At 38.9% G+C, this 16,778-nt stretch overlaps 1 protein-coding gene across 1 annotated transcript in view; it reads right to left on the bottom strand.

Moving 5' to 3' along the window:
• Nucleotides 1-269: 269 nt before the first annotated feature.
• The window catches only part of CSMD1 (CUB and Sushi multiple domains 1), a 3,308,788-nt gene continuing 3,292,279 nt past the window's right edge, over nt 270-16,778 (bottom strand). Inside the window, exons 69-70 of the mRNA XM_069726899.1 lie at nt 8,165-8,294; nt 270-1,742 (exon numbers count right to left, since the gene is read on the bottom strand). Of these exons, the coding sequence (XP_069583000.1) occupies nt 1,583-1,742; nt 8,165-8,294 (290 nt within the window). The 3' untranslated portion in view covers nt 270-1,582. The remainder of the gene's footprint in view (nt 1,743-8,164; nt 8,295-16,778) is intronic.

The following is a 16,778-nucleotide window of genomic DNA, read 5'->3' as shown; positions in this document are numbered from 1 at the left end:
GGAATACTTTTATTATAAACTGCATGTGGATGGCACAGGATCCATCATTTAAAATGAATGCTGATTATCTCCTCTATTTTCCTGCTCAATGACCTTTGTCCAGATCAGAGACCATGCTCAAAAAATCAGTTAGTTTTCTATTGACATTCACACTGCAGCGGCTCTGGAGAAATTACTGCCTCATAATCATGCATAGAAAAAATAATAATTAGAAAGTAGAATGCATTTTCTTTTCCAATTTTAATTAATTAAAAAAATAGCTATTACATTCCCTTTAAGAAACCAATGCCACTGCTTATATCAATGGGCGAGGATAAGGCCAGTATGTCTATTCGCCCTAATATGAAATATAGAAAGAGGTTATCTTTAAAAATGTAACTTTTTTAAGACATAGGGAAAAGAAGGTTGATATAAATGAAATTGAAAATCAATGGTAAATAAATTTGCTTGCAAGCGTTTTGTAACATAAGAACACTTATTGCATCAAAGAAAGTAAAACCTACAGTACAAAAACCATAAAATGAGTAAAATAATTTTGTACTTGCGCCTTTTTTTTTTGAATAAATAACTTTTCACAATTTGTCAAACACCCGCTGTTTAATTGTATAATACAAATTTTTAAATTCAACCCTGTTTTTTATTTATTTTTTTTTATAAGAAAATAAGACATAAAATATATATTGTACAAAAATCGACTGCTGCTTCTGGACATGATGTCAAATGTTGGTTTATGAAGATGTAAAATCTGTCTGTAATAAAATGAACAGAAACACTGTTTCTTTTTGTTAGGAAATGATGACTCATTATGACTTCCAGAACCGTGAGACCTGATTTCTAGTGAAATGGGCGGTATATGAAGATGAATATTTTTTTTTAACAATTGAACATTTTCTTTATAAACCCTGTTTTTTTTCTTGATGACATGGAATTCACTCATTTCAAACATACTAGTGCAAAAAAATTGTGCAGGAATATTTTGCAACACCAGCTGAATGAAAAAATTTGCAAACCCCAGTGCACAAATAGTGTCTGATAGATATGGTTGCTTTAAACAGTTACAAAGTGTCATTGATTTAATGGTAAAGCATTTTTCTTCTGTGCAACCATAACTTATGTTGTCCTCTCTTTCAGGTTTACTGTGTCTCATTCAGGACTTTCATGTTTCTAGAAGTAAAAAAAATTATAGATGTACCGTGGTATATTCATCCATCACAGTACATAACTGATCCAAGTGCCCAGAATATTGCATGAAAGGCATTTGCCATATACTTCATAAACGAGGCATCAAAATAACAATGTGGCATAACTCTGTAGTCTTCCTGAAGTAATTCTGCATGATAAGCAGCTTGCAGCCAGGCATTGTAATCCTATTGAAAATGAAGGGATGTCTTTACTCGATCGTCAGAAGACTCAACTCATTGAAATCAAGAACTAGAAATACATGTTCCGTTTGTTGATCAATGGTGTTAAAGATTGCAGCAGCAAAAGCCAGAAGTAGTAGATATTGGTTTAGGGCACCAATGGAATTTCTGCTAGTCCATCAGAGGTATGGCTATGAATCAGTCTTTATGGGCACCAAAGGCTATACCACTGTGCAAACTGTGTTTAGCGTTGTGTCAAATCTAACAGCTTTTGCCTCTGTGGGTTTTAAGTTTGTATCATACATTGGATTTTCAAATGATGCTTGTCCATTACTGTTTTCATGCCCAGCATATCCATTGTACTGCACTTTGGGTCTTGTTCTGTAAAATGAAAGACTCAAATTAGGCAAAGGAATGTTTATTTTAAAAAAAGAATCTAAATCAAAAACATCTTGATGATGTAGTATAATAAATATATGAAAGAAGCCTACATTTCAAATATATTAAAAATATACCATAAAAAAATTAAAAAAATTATGTTGTATACAGATATATTTATAACAACCAAAAGGCAAGGTCTACAAGGCGATTTGTAGATGTGCAATATTAATATTGCAAACGTCGCATCGATAGTCATAGTTAATAGTAGTCAATTTGGCCATGCAAGAGATCAGAATAGTTCAATTTGTTGCAACTATCAGGGTACAAGTATATGCGGTGCTGTGATGTGATGTATGCGCTACTTTGCTATCTTCTGTTTTGCAACTACTGGCTGCTGAAAAACCTTAGATTTTTACAGACATTTAGTGGTAAGACATATCAACTATGCAGTCTGCTGAGCTGGATATGGGCCGAAGAGAAACCAAGGTAGGGTTAATTATTGTGTCTAAAAGGTTGTAGTATCACACAGTGCTAATTGCTCGGATGAAATACAACTAGAGGCAGGCCTAAAGTTCAAGTGGTTATAGCAGTGACAAGGTTACATTATACTGTGCCCTGTACATTATATAAATAAAAATGTTTTCCCCGATATGCCTTTGTTTGCAGCAAGTGCCCTATATGTGAATGCAAGACCTATGTGCGGAATATGCCCAATGTATATTTGCTATCAGACAATAGAGAACTGCAAAGCCATGCAATTAAGAATCGTTTTTCATCGGCATCTCATTGTACTTTCAAAAACAAGAAGAGTTTGCCAGCAGATTATAAAAATACATTAATGATCTTTATTGGAAATGCATCAAGTCACCAAAGATCGGACTACACAGTGTTTTTTTTCAATAGATATTTATCAATGTGCTTTTAAAGTACGGAGCATCACTGCATTATATTGTGGAGATGACAATATTTGACAAACTGCTTATAATTAAGTAATTAGTCCCGGGTCATCCTTTATATAACTTGCTCATCCTCTCTGTGCTCAAATAGCTTCACTTTTTATGGCAGAATTTAAAAGCGTACCAGAATATTTTTTAAGATATTCTGATTTATGTTAAGGTTTTTAATGATGGCTTATCCCTATGATAGGCCGTCTATAGCTGATTGTTGGGGATGCAACATCTGGCATCCATGCCAATAAGCTGTTACTGGCACAAAGTCAGCCTGCAGTTCTCGGATACAACCAGAATACAACAGTTTCATCAAATAAATGGGGGCTAGATCTGTAATACTCTGCTGTAGCCACTATGGAAATGACAGAGCTGCTGTATTTCAGCAGCATCTGAGAGCTTTCAATCTCTGCCGGTACTGGCAACAGCTGAGAAGGGGTTCAGGTGTCATGTTCCCATGATCAAATATTGATAGCCTATCCTAACCATCAATAAAAAGCAGTGGCTAACCCCTTTTAAAGGAACCTGTCCCCTCAGAAAGCACTATATATAAATCATAGAAGAAAGGTCAATTGAGGGCCTTAGCCTCAGTGTCATGTTTGAAAAACCATTATAAAATATTGTGCTTCTTCTTCAGAACATAGGTAAGCTATAATGATAAAGGAATATGCATGGCCTTAATGTATAATAATATTTGTTGGGGCAATTATAAGGTGTTCAATGCCTCAAAAATTTAAAAAAGGCAGAATATGTTCATGTGGAAAATTTTGGTTCTTTAGATTGAATGTTGCAATAGTTAAGGAGATTGGTCAGACCAGTTAGAGAACCTCTGCTATATTGACAAGTCATATTCAGTATAGGGTTGAGCGACCTTTACTTTTATAGGATCGGGTCGGGTTTCACGAAACCCGACTTTCGCAAAAGTCGGGTCGAGTGAAATCCGCCGATCCTATAAAAAAGTCGGGGTCGGGGTCAGCCGAAACCCGAAACCCAATGCATTGCAATGGGTGACTATGGTTCCCAGGGTCTGAAGGAGAGGAAACTCTCCATCAGGCCCTGGGATCCATATTTAAGTGTAAAAGAAAGAATTAAAATAAAAAATATTGCTATACTCACCCTCTGACGCGCCCTGGTACTAACCGGCAGTCTTCCTTCCTTAGAATCAGCGCTTGAAAGACCTTCGGTGACGTCACGGCTTGTGATTGGTCGCACGACGGCCCATGTGACCGCTCACGCGACCAATCACAAGCCGCGACGTCACCGAAGGTCCTTCAAGCGCTGATTCTTAGGAAGGAAGGCTGCCGGAAAGAAGCAGGGCGCGTCCGAGGGTGAGTATATACCTAATAAGAATATACTCACCCTCGGACGCGCCCTGCTTCTTTCCGGCAGCCTTCCTTCCTAAGAATCAGCACTTGAAGGACCTTCGGTGACGTCGCGGCTTGTGATTGGTCGCGTGAGCGGTCACATGGGCCGTCGCACAACCAATCACAAGCCGCAATGTCACCGAAGGTCTTTCAAGCGCTGATTCTAAGGAAGGAAGACTGCCGATTAGTACCAGGGCGCGTCAGAGGGTGAGTTTAGCAATATTTTTTATTTTAATTCTTTCTTTTACACTTAAATATGGATTCCGATACCGATTTCCGATATTGCAAACATATCGGAACACAGTATCGGAATTCCGATACCAGATTCAGAAGATCGCCGACCTCATGGCCGACCCCACACAGGGGTCGGGTCGGGTTTCATGAAACCCGACCTTGCCAAAAGTCGGCGACTTCTGAAAATGACCGACCCGTTTCGCTCAACCCTAATTCAGTAGAGTCTTCAACTGATTCACATCAATATCTTGCATGTTGTGAGCTCACAAGAGATACTCTGCAGATTTATTTTCTAAAGACAGCAGTGTGAAGCCACAAGCAGGCAATTGTACTAGATAATATTAATTAGAAAAACTGTCCAGAATTCCTCTATGTGCACAAATTCAATACCAGGGTGGCACAACAATGGAATATATATCCCTTATGAGGTTTAATTAAGGCTTTATATCAAGTTTTCCATGGAATGGAGAATGTTAGAAGCAGAAATCAAGCAGATGTCACAGGTAGAGCAAAGGAGAAAAAATAAGGAAATGTATGCTAATTTGTGGGAGAGAAAGCGTCATGCAGACTAACTTGATCAGAATAAGTATAAAATACTGTATACATGCACTTGATGGTGAACATATAAAATTATTTTTTAGACCTTAAGCTATATTCACATCTACGGAAAATTGAATCCGTATCGTTAATATAAGTATGCATGTACTGCTTATTGTTTTTATCTATTACAAAATGGTATTATCAGTAATATTTTAAGCTCTTGAGTAGAGATAAGCAAATTTATTCCAGTGTAATTAAGTTCTCTTTGAATTGTACAATATTTACAGAATTATTGCAGTCAAAATGTTAAAAGAATAAATAATAAACTCACCACACCACTCACTTCTCTCCTTCCCTGCAACCCATTGTTCAATTTTCTGCATCTATTTTCTCCTTCCTTACTTGTGTGCCACTTCTTCAGCCTTCTTCCTCTGTGCCAGGAATAGCAGCTCAACAGGCCAATGTCAATGCCACTGTTCTATTGCAGTGCACATCATCTCTAAAGTGCATCAGCAGAGGCACTGGCATGACATGCAGGGACATCAAATGCCTTGTTGAGTCAGAAGTCCTGGCAAAGACTGAAGAATGTTGAAGAAGATGTGTACAACTGGGGAAGTTGAAAAGAAAAGGTGCAGAAGACTGAACAAAGGACTGGAGGAAAGCCAGTATAGGTGAATGGTGAGGTGAGTTTGATTTTTTTGTATGTCTTTCCAGACACCAGGGTATAATAAGAACATTTAGTTTGAGGCAAATAACTGCAAATTGAATTTCCTCGGAAAATAAATGTGATTCGATGAATTTGAATCTTGGCAGATTCGAACATCTTCACTTATGGAGATTTGCTATAGAGTATGTAGATGTAGGGGTAACATTCATATCGGTCAACATCAGCGTACTCCAAGGATAAATAAGAAAATACAAGATTTTCTATCAGTAGGGGGCCCATGATTTAGATTTTGCACCATGGCTTAAAATAACATCTCTATTATGTCAAAAACAATCCACTTAATTCAACTGGGAGGCAAGCAGAACAAGGCAAATTAAAAATTATCACAGCTGATCTCTAGTATGATCAAGAACATTCTGGCAAAAAATACAGGAAAGCAAAAAAGCCAAGGAATAAATGATATGTAAAATATTTTCTTTTAGATATAAAAGAACAGGAATTACAAAAAATCTGGAACATTCCTTTAGCTGTTCATGTCAAGCAAATCCCAAAAATTAATTAATGTGTGGCTTCTTAGAATATTAGGAATATGTAAAAATTGCATGTTCAAAATGTCTGATAATGACTAGTGATGAGCGAATATACTCGTTACTCGAGATTTCCCGAGCATGCTCAGGTGTTCTCCGAGTATTTTTCAGTGCTCGGAGATTTAGTTTTCCTCACCTCAGCTGAATGATTTACATCTGTTAGCCAGCATAAGTACATGTGGGGATTCCCTAGCAACCAGGCAACCCCCACATGCACTTATGCTTTCTAACAGATGTAAACCATTCAGCTGCGGCACTAAAAACTAAATCTCCAAGCACTAAAAAATACTCGGAGGTCACCCGAGCGTGCTCGAGAAATCTTGAGTAACGAGTATATTCGCTCATCACTAATAATGACCTATTACTGGCACTTATCAACCTGATATATTCCTAGTGGAGAATAAAGTTTTCACTGTGAATGTTCCAGGAATAACTTATATGAAAAGTATTTCATTAGAAAGGGAAAATCATAATGTTCAGTATTTATTTTTTGTAATGTGATATAAAAGGAAACAAGACAAAAATGAATGTGCAATATGCAGTAGACTTTGTATTAGCAGTAAAAATACACAGCTTTACAAAAACAAGAGTATTACTAGAGAAAGTGAGACCTGTATTGTGTTCACTATGCTTCTTAAAAAAACTAGAGGGTAACATGGGGAATCCCTTAAAAGAGTACCCGAAGGTTCTCCTAACATGTCTGATTTACTACACACTTGCATTACTCGTGATATAACTGTATATAAGTGTTTTTTATTCTGTACCTTCATTTTTTCTTTTGCAAAGGTATGATTAAATTCACAGTTGGGTGTTACCTATGTTTATGTTAAAGACTATGATCCTGCATCTTCTGGTACTGTTCAATCAGCAATAGAAGATACACCTTATTGATAATTAATTCTGCAAATAACTCTGGAAATTAATGGTGCTATATTAGCAAATAAAAAAATGAGTAAATAAATTGATTAGGAAATAGTAACACCCAGTTTATTCATACATTTTCAGGAGAAATAACAAAGAATTGAAACATCATAGTATAAAAAAGAAGTATACCGTTACTGTTATTTTACAGGTTAATACATAAAATATTTATTTTCCACTTTTTATAAAAATACAGACATGTCAGGAGAGGTGGTATGTCCTTATTAAGTACAGAGCCATTTATTTCAACTTACATACAGCTGTTTCAGGCTTACGTGCCCTCATCAGTGCAAGAGATTGAAATCATGGCTTCTGTTGTATAGGACCTGGGTTTTAATCTGTAAGTACAAATACAAAATAATGAATAAATTGGTGATTAATTAGCACTTTTTCATGGGATGGATTTAGATTTGTTTTTTCTAGTTCTATTTAATTTTTTAAAAACTATTTGAAATGAAGATGTTTCAAATATCTCCTCCTCGGTACAGTGTTAGGCTGGGTTCACACTATGTCTTTAATCCTGCCGAAACATTGTGTTTTATTTTTTCAAAACAATACAAAAGATTTTTATGAATTTATTAAAAAGTGGTGCAATACAATGCTTATCTTGTATTGTTCTGATGCCATAATTTTGTATTGCACAATCAAAACATGAGACAATTTTTCTGTCCTCAAACAGTATCCTGACAGAAAAATTTCAACAGGAGGCCAACAACAATATTAAAATATGACAAAACCTATCAAAAACCTATCAACCTAATATGCGAACTGGTAACATTTTTTTTTATAAATAATCATATCTAAATTTTGAAACGGGATACGAGGGCAATCTTTATTATGGTGAATCTTACTAATTGGAAGCATAGAGATTTGTGAAAATGGAAAATGCAGACAACCTGACAAATGATATGTCATGCTCTTAATGCTAAATAAATGACAATTTCTCCTACCAAATACATTTAAATGTGTTTATTAGACTGAGTAATGGACTTAGTGTTCTTACTGAGTAACTTTTTAATAAACTTTACATAAAAGTTAATGAGCATATGATGCTCATCATTAAAACTGGAAGAACCACAGACACAAATACATACTACTCTATGTGTGTACGTATACATACATATATATTTTTTCTTATATGTATATTTACATTAATATTTACCTGTGTTTGTAAAGGTAGAATGCGAATCCTGATAGGATAAGTGCAAAAAATGGTACCAAGATTGCAGCTGCTACAGAACTACTGTTTGTGCCATAGTAATTATTGGAAGAGTCACTGACGTTAAGCAGACCTGTAATAAAGCAAAATATTGATAACTGACAAGCCATTATTTGAAATGATATGAATATTAAAGGGATTTTCTAGGCTATAGCAAACTTTTGTAAAGTACTGTAGCATGCTGAATGCTAACAGCTTATAACATACAGAGAGTATGAGGCCACACTCACAAGTTCAGTGTTTGGTCAGTATTTGTAAGCCAAAATCAAGACTGTTGAAAAAATTGGTGACGTGTTTCTATTATACTTTTCCTCTGATTGTTATTCTGGATTATCTCAATGAGAATAACTGTTTAACTCCATATCAGCATGGGTTTATGAGAAATCGCTCCTGTCAAACCAATCTAATCAGTTTTTATGAAGAGGTAAGCTATAGGCTGGACCACGGTGAGTCATTGGACGTGGTATATCTCGATTTTTCCAAAGCGTTTGATACCGTGCCGCACAAGAGGTTGGTACACAAAATGAGAATGCTTGGTCTGGGGGAAAATGTGTGCAAATGGGTTAGTAACTGGCTTAGTGATAGAAAGCAGAGGGTGGTTATAAATGGTATAGTCTCTAACTGGGTCGCTGTGACCAGTGGGGTACCGCAGGGGTCGGTATTGGGACCTGTTCTCTTCAACATATTCATTAATGATCTGGTAGAAGGTTCACACAGTAAAATATCGATATTTGCAGATGATACAAAACTATGTAAAGCAGTTAATACAAGAGAAGATAGTATTCTGCTACAGATGGATCTGGAGAAGTTGGAAACTTGGGCTGAAAGGTGGCAGATGAGGTTTAACAATGATAAATGTAAGGTTATACACATGGGAAGAGGGAATCAATATCACCATTACACACTGAACGGGAAACCACTGGGTAAATCTGACAGGGAGAACGACTTGGGGATCCTAGTTAATGATAAACTTACCTGGAGCAGCCAGTGCCAGGCAGCAGCTGCCAAGGCAAACAGGATCATGGGGTGCATTAAAAGAGGTCTGGATACACATGATGAGAGCATTATACTGCCTCTGTACAAATCCCTAGTTAGACCGCACATGGAGCACTGTGTCCAGTTTTGGGCACCGGTGCTCAGGAAGGATATAATGGAACTAGAGAGAGTACAAAGGAGGGCAACAAAATTAATAAAGGGGATGGGAGAACTACAATACCCAGATAGATTAGCGAAATTAGGATTATTTAGTCTAGAAAAAAGACGACTGAGGGGCGATCTAATAACCATGTATAAGTATATAAGGGGACAATACAAATATCTCGCTGAGGATCTGTTTATACCAAGGAAGGTGACGGGCACAAGGGGGCATTCTTTGCGTCTGGAGGAGAGAAGGTTTTTCCACCAACATAGAAGAGGATTCTTTACTGTTAGGGCAGTGAGAATCTGGAATTGCTTGCCTGAGGAGGTGGTGATGGCGAACTCAGTCGAGGGGTTCAAGAGAGGCCTGGATGTCTTCCTGGAGCAGAACAATATTGTATCATACAATTATTAGGTTCTGTAGAAGGACGTAGATCTGGGTATTTATTATGATGGAATATAGGCTGAACTGGATGGACAAATGTCTTTTTTCGGCCTTACTAACTATGTTACTATGTTACACTCCTGGTTATCAAATACTGAAGAAAAAACTGACCAAATACTGAATGTGTGAACTTGGCCTTAGGAGCAGAATTCAGCTCTGCTTCCAAGTTTGAGCAATCATCACATAACCAGAAATATGCAATACACTTTGAGAAAAGCAGGGAAAGAAGTTAAATGCCACATGACTGCAAGTAAGTAAAACACATCTGTGTGATCCGCTCAATTTGAAAAGCCAACCTAAATCCTAATATATACACTGGTAGGATCGAGTATCGTACTGTGATCACCAAAAAAACTTCCCCAGCCTGGAAAGCCCCTTAAATTAACATCTAATTGGTTGAACAAACTGGCAAATGCATTTTATTTCTTTATTTTATTCATGGCCATTAATGTCACATTACTTTACAGATATTATCATCACTGTCCCCACAATCTATATTCCCTATCAGGGGAGTGTGGGAGGAAAATAGAGAAGTCAGAAGAAACCCATTCAAACATAGGGAGAACATAAAAACTCCTTCTTGATGTTATTCTTGGATGGATTTGAAACCAGGACACCAGCACTTAAAGGCTACAGTGATAACCACTGAGCCACCGACAATCAGAACATGTTTGATTGTCTTTCTATACATCTTAACTATTAATAAATGCAAAAACATGTATAAAAGAGGTTCACATCAATACAAATAAAATTAATTACCGTATAGACTTGAGTTTAAGCCGACCCAAGTATAAACCGACCCCCTAATTTTGCCACAAAAAAACTGGGAAAACTTAATAACTCGAGTATAAGCCTAGGATAGGAAATGCATCAGCTACTGGTAATTGTCAAAAGTAAAAATAGATACCAATAAAAGTAAAATTAATTGAGACATCAGTAGGTTATGTGTTTTTGAATAACCATATTGAATCAGGAGCCCCATATAATGCTCCAAAAAGGTTATGATGGCCCCATAAGATGCTCCATATTAAAATATGCCCCATATAATCCTGCATAAAGGTTAATAATGGCCCCATAAGATGCTCCATAGACACATTTGCCCAATATAATGCTGCACAAATGTTGATTATGACCCCATAAGATGCTCCATAAAGATATTTGCCCCATATAGTGCTGCACAAACCTTGATTAATGCCCCATAAGATGCTCCATACAGACACTTGCCCCATATAATGCTCCACAAACGTTAATTATGGCCCCATAAGATGCTCCATACAGATATTTGCCCCATATAGTGCTGCACAAACCTTGATTATGGCCCCATAAGATGCTCCATACAGACACTTGCCCCATATAGTGCTGCACAATCGTTGATTATGGCCGCATACAGACAATTGTCCCATATAGTGCTGCAAAAACATTGATTATGGCCCCATGCAGACACTTGCCCCATATAGTGCTGCACAAATGTTGATTATGGCTCCATACAGACACTTGCCCCATATAGTGCTGCACAAACGCTATGGCCCCATACAGACATTCCCCCATATAGTGCTGCACAAACGTTATGGCCCCATACAGACACTTGCCCCATATAGTGCTGCACAAATGTTATGGCCCCATACAGACACTTGCCCCATATAGTGCTGCACAAACGTTATGGCGCCATACAGACACTTGCCTCAAACAGTGCTGCACAAACGTTATGGCCCCATACAGACACTTGCCCCATACACTACTGCACAAATGTTATGGCCCCATAGATGCTCCATACAGACACTTGCCCCATTTGCTGTTGCTGCGATAAAAAAAAAATCACATACTCACCTCTCCATTGCTCAGGCCCCCGGTACTTTCAATATTCACCTGACTTCGTTCTGGCGCCACTCCATCTTCAGCGTCTTCTGCACTGACGTTCAGGCAGAGGGCGCGCACTAACCACGTCACCATGCCCTCTGACCTGAGCATCACTGCAGAAGATGCTGAAGATGGAGTGACGCCCTGAACAGGGAGCAGGTGAAAATCATGCAGCGCAGCGCTCCCCTCCCCATTATACTCACCTGCTCCTGGTGCGGTGCAGTCCCTGCTTCCCCGGCAGCTTCATCCTGTACTAAGCGGTCACCGTTACCACTCATTACAGTAATGAATATGCGGCTCCACCCCTATAGGAGATGGAGCCGCATATTCATTACTGTAATGAGCGGTACCATGTGACTGCTCAGTACAGGAAGAAGCTGGGGCTTCGGGAAGCCAGGGACATGCAGGGACCGCGCCAGGAGCAGGTGAGAATAATTAGACAGCCCCCGCTCCCCATTCCCTGCCGACTCCTGGGTATGACTCAAGTATAAGCCGAGAAGGGGACTTTAAGCCCAAAAAATGGGCTGAAAATCTCGGCTTATACTCGTGTATATACGGTAAGTTGGAAATATGCTGCATTCTTCATTTTTAAGAAATCCTGACTGACACCTAATGAAGAGACTTGAGTAATCTCAAAAGCTTGCAATTTATTAGTATCTTTTCAGTTAGGAAAAGGTATCAACCACTGAGGACTCTCAAATTGTAATATTTTTCTGTCTACTGGCTAACAGGGAACAAAGATTTCTTTTCCTTGTAAGATATCCTCAGTAATTCAGCACCTGTCAATAGGTTTCAGGATAGTGCCTGCTTAACTTTCTTGGTATCTAAGGCATCAGTAAAATACTATCAGGACAAATAATTGATAATGATATGTTATATTGGGATAATCATGACTTATTGACAGTTATATACATATACATTATTTTAATTCTACAACCATATTAAACATTTAACATAAGGGAATCCAGGTAAATCCAAAAAAGCAGCCTTTGCACAATATCTATGATATATATATATATATATATATATATATATATATATATATACAGTACAGACCAAAAGTTTGGACACACCTTCTCATTTAAAGATTTTTCTGTATTTTCATGACTATGAAAATTGTACATTCACACAGAAGGCATCAAAACTTTAAATTAACACATGTGGAATTATATACTTAACAAAAAAGTATGAAACAAATGAAAATGTCTTATATTCTAGGTTCTTCAAAGTAGCCACCTTTTGCTTTGATGACTGCTTTGCACACTCTTGGCATTCTCTTGATGAGCTTCAAGAGGTAGTCACCGGGAATGGTTTTCACTTCACAGGTGTGCCCTGTCAGGTTTAATAAGTGGTATTTCTTGCCTTATAAATGGGGTTGGGACCATCAGTTGTGTTGTGCAGAAGTCTGGTGGATACACAGCTGATAGTCCTACTGAATAGACTGTTAGAATTTGTATTATGGCAAGAAAAAAACAGCTAAGGCTAGGTTCAGATTGCATTAGAGCAATCCGTTTAGCGCCAAGCGCTAGCGGGTTGCGCTAACGCAATGTGATTTTTGGGGTCGCGTTTAACGTCCCCGCTAGCGCAGATCCCTGATCTGCGAGAGCGGGGAACGGACCTCGGGCGCGCCGCGGACGCTGCAAGCAGATATTGCACATTTGGTTACTGCTGCCCTTCCAGATTCAGCCATTATAACCAGTACTGTTCGGCGACGAGCAGGCGCTCCTGGGACTAAGTCCTGCTTTTCTCCTTCTGATTATGCCCAAGGGAAGACCTCTCATTGGAGGTCGGGGTTCACATGCTCAGGTCTTTTAGCAGCTTCTATTGGTCCACCAGGAAGGTCCTAGAGAGCTACAACTATAAAAGGTTTGCATGGCCACACGGCCATGCGCTAGTATCATTTGTGTTTAGCTGTTGCCAGTGGATACTCTACCACTCAGTATATATGTGGTGTGAGTCTGTTTAGCTTTGGGGTTGTACATTCAGGCAGGCAACTAGCATCAGTGGGAGCAATTAGCCTTGGCTTAGCATCTGGTTCCTTCATGTGTGTGGTTAGCACAGAAGAGTTCCAGAGCAAGCGCAACCCTAGTTAGGGTATTAGTTTCTATGTATTCTATGTATAGCGTGACTCTGTGAGGAAACAGAGGTCGCTTACATTTCACACGGGGTGAAGTTTAACCCACGTGTGAGCTTAGTGTCCATCCGCCATTACTTTGCAGCAGGTATCTCTGCACGGTGGACCCCGGGCTACGAATGCACCTCATATCAATTTCCCTATTACTTGGTGCGTTCTGCTAGCCCTAACAGTCAGTCAGTCGGAAAAATTGGGAAAACTTTCAAAGTGTCCCCAAGTGCAGTGGCAAAAACCATCAAGAGCTACAAAGAAACTGGCTAACATGAGGACCACCCCAGGAAAGGAAGACCAAGAGTCACCTCTGCTTCTGAGGATAAGTTTATCCGAGTCTCCAGCCTCAGAAATCACAGGTTAACAGCAGCTCAGATTAGAGACTAGGTCAATGCCACACAGAGTTCTAGCAGCAGACATACCTCTACAACAACTGTTATGAGGAGACTTTGTGCAGCAGGCCTTCATGGTAAAATAGCTGCTAGGAAACTACTCCTAAGGGCAGGCAAGAAGCAGCAGAGACTTTTTTGGGCTAAAGAACACAAAGAATGGACATTAGACCAGTGGAAATCTGTGCTTTGGTCTGATGAGTCCAAATTTGAGATCTTTGGTTCCAATCACCGTGTCTTTGTGTGACGCAGAAAAGGTGAATGGATGGACTCTATATGCCTGGTTCTTACCGTGAAGCATGGAGGAGGAGGTGTGATGGTGTGCGTGTGCATTCCTGGTGACACTGTTGGGGATTTATTCAAAATTGAAGGCATACTGAACCAGCATGGCTACCACAGCATCTTGCAGCCGCATGCTATTCCATCCGGTTTGCATTTAGTTGGACCATCATTTATTTTTCAACAGGACAATGACCCCAAACACACCTCCAGGCTGTGCAAGGGCTATTTGACCAAGATGGAGAGTGATGGGGTGCTACGCCAGATGACCTGGCCTCCACAGTCACCAGACCTGAACAAAATTGAAATGGTTTGGGGGGAGCGGGACCGCAGAGTGAAGGCAAAAGGGCCAACAAGTGCTAAGCATCTCTGGGAACTCCTTCAAGATTGTTGGAAGACCATTCCCGGTGACGACCTCCTGAAGCTCATCAAGAGAATGCCAAGAGTATGCAAAGCAGTCATCAAAGCAAAAGATGGCTACTTTGAAGAACCTGGAATATAAGACATATTTTCAGTTGTTTCATACTTTTTTGTTAAGTATATAATTCCACATGTGTTAATTTAAAGTTTTGATGCCTTCTGTGTGAATGTACAATTTTCATAGTCATGAAAATACAGAAAATTCTTTAAATGAGGTGTGTCCAAACTTTTGATCAGTACTGCATATACATATACTATGTGTAGACATTTATTTGATCTATTCTATTCTAAAATTGTCTGTGTGATTTTACTGTACACCGCGCTGAATTGCCAGCTTTTCTATAGAACACCGCAGCGTATTTCTCGCAAGTCACACTGATGGTCTGTGTGTAATCCATATTTTTTTCTCACCCACATAGGCTTTTATTGGCTGATTTTTTGTGCAATACGCTGACAAATGAAGCATGCTGCAATTTTCTCAGCCCGTAAAATATGGCTGCGAAATATACGGCAGATAGGAGCTGCCCCATAGAGAATCATTGGTCCGTGTGCAATGCATTATTTTTGTCATACGTCCGTAAAACTCTCTAGTGTGACCCTGGCCTTACTGTTCGGGTTCGGCCCCCCTCAAACATTGGCTGTTTCCCACGCTGTCATATGTGTGACAGTGCAAAAAACACTGGCAGCTCTGATCGGCAGTAAGTTAGTTGCCGCTGGTTAGAGAAATGCAGTCCCCATGTTTTCAGATGACAGCATGAGCCAGTAGCTGTAACTGGCAGTAAAAAATTTACTGCCATCACAGGTGTCCGCTGATGAGAGAGTACTTCTCTCATCAGCATATGCCTGCTGTTGCTGATAACAGTCAGTCATCAGTCGATGCTTGTGCTATAAATAAATGAAAAAAATGACATGGAGTCTTTTCTATTTTTGAAAAAGGCAAAGAGAAAGAGTAGACTAAAACTAGTATGCACAACCCAAAATATAGAGACAATAAGTAATATCATAAAGCAAAACACCTTTATTAAACACCTCAAAAAACATGTTAAAAACATTTAAAATCAAATGAACAAAACCCTATGCCCACCATATCCCATAATAAATGACAATCCCATAATACAACAGGAAACAGTAATATCCTACCCTAGATACACCTAATAACATATACTCTCCTGCAGAAATGTGCCTGTACTGGCCGCAAAGGACTCGACCACAATATGTCAGTATCCACTACTAATAGCCAAAAAGTAAAACATGCATGCAATACATGGTCCTGAGATTGAAATATGGTAGCATGCTATATAGCAGCCGTAGATACAACCTGTCCTGTGTCAGTCATAGTATATGGAGATGCAGCAATGTCAAAAGGTGCAAGGCACCACAAGGGTTAAATACACATAGGACCAGGGAAATGGAGCCCCAAAAATGGCCCTGAGGTAGAAGAGGGATAAGGTGGGAGCACCACGGCTGCTATATAGCATGCTACCATATTTCAATCTCAGGACCATGTATTGCATGCATGTTTTACTTTTTGGCTATTAGTAGTGGATACTGACATATTGTGGTCGAGTCCTTTGCGGCCGGTACAGGCACATTTCTGCAGGAGAGTATATGTTATTAGGTGTATCTAGGGTAGGATATTACTGTTTCCTGTTGTATTATGGGATTGTCATTTATTATGGGATATGGTGGGCATAGGGATTTGTTCATTTGATTTTAAATGTTTTTAACATGTTTTTTGAGGCGTTTAATAAAGGTGTTTTGCTTTATGATATTACTTATTGTCTCTATATTTTGGGTTGTGCATACTAGTTTTAGTCTACTCTTTCTCTTTGCCTTTGTCATGTTCTATATGTAGACTATGTATTGCACCCCTGGATGGTGACTGTGACATTATATATTAGTGCG

Source organism: Ranitomeya imitator, chromosome 5 (genome assembly GCF_032444005.1).
Source record: "Ranitomeya imitator isolate aRanImi1 chromosome 5, aRanImi1.pri, whole genome shotgun sequence".
NCBI classification, from domain to species: domain Eukaryota; kingdom Metazoa; phylum Chordata; class Amphibia; order Anura; family Dendrobatidae; genus Ranitomeya; species Ranitomeya imitator.
Note: the sequence above shows the minus strand (reverse complement) of the source record. Positions and strands in the feature narration are given on the sequence as shown.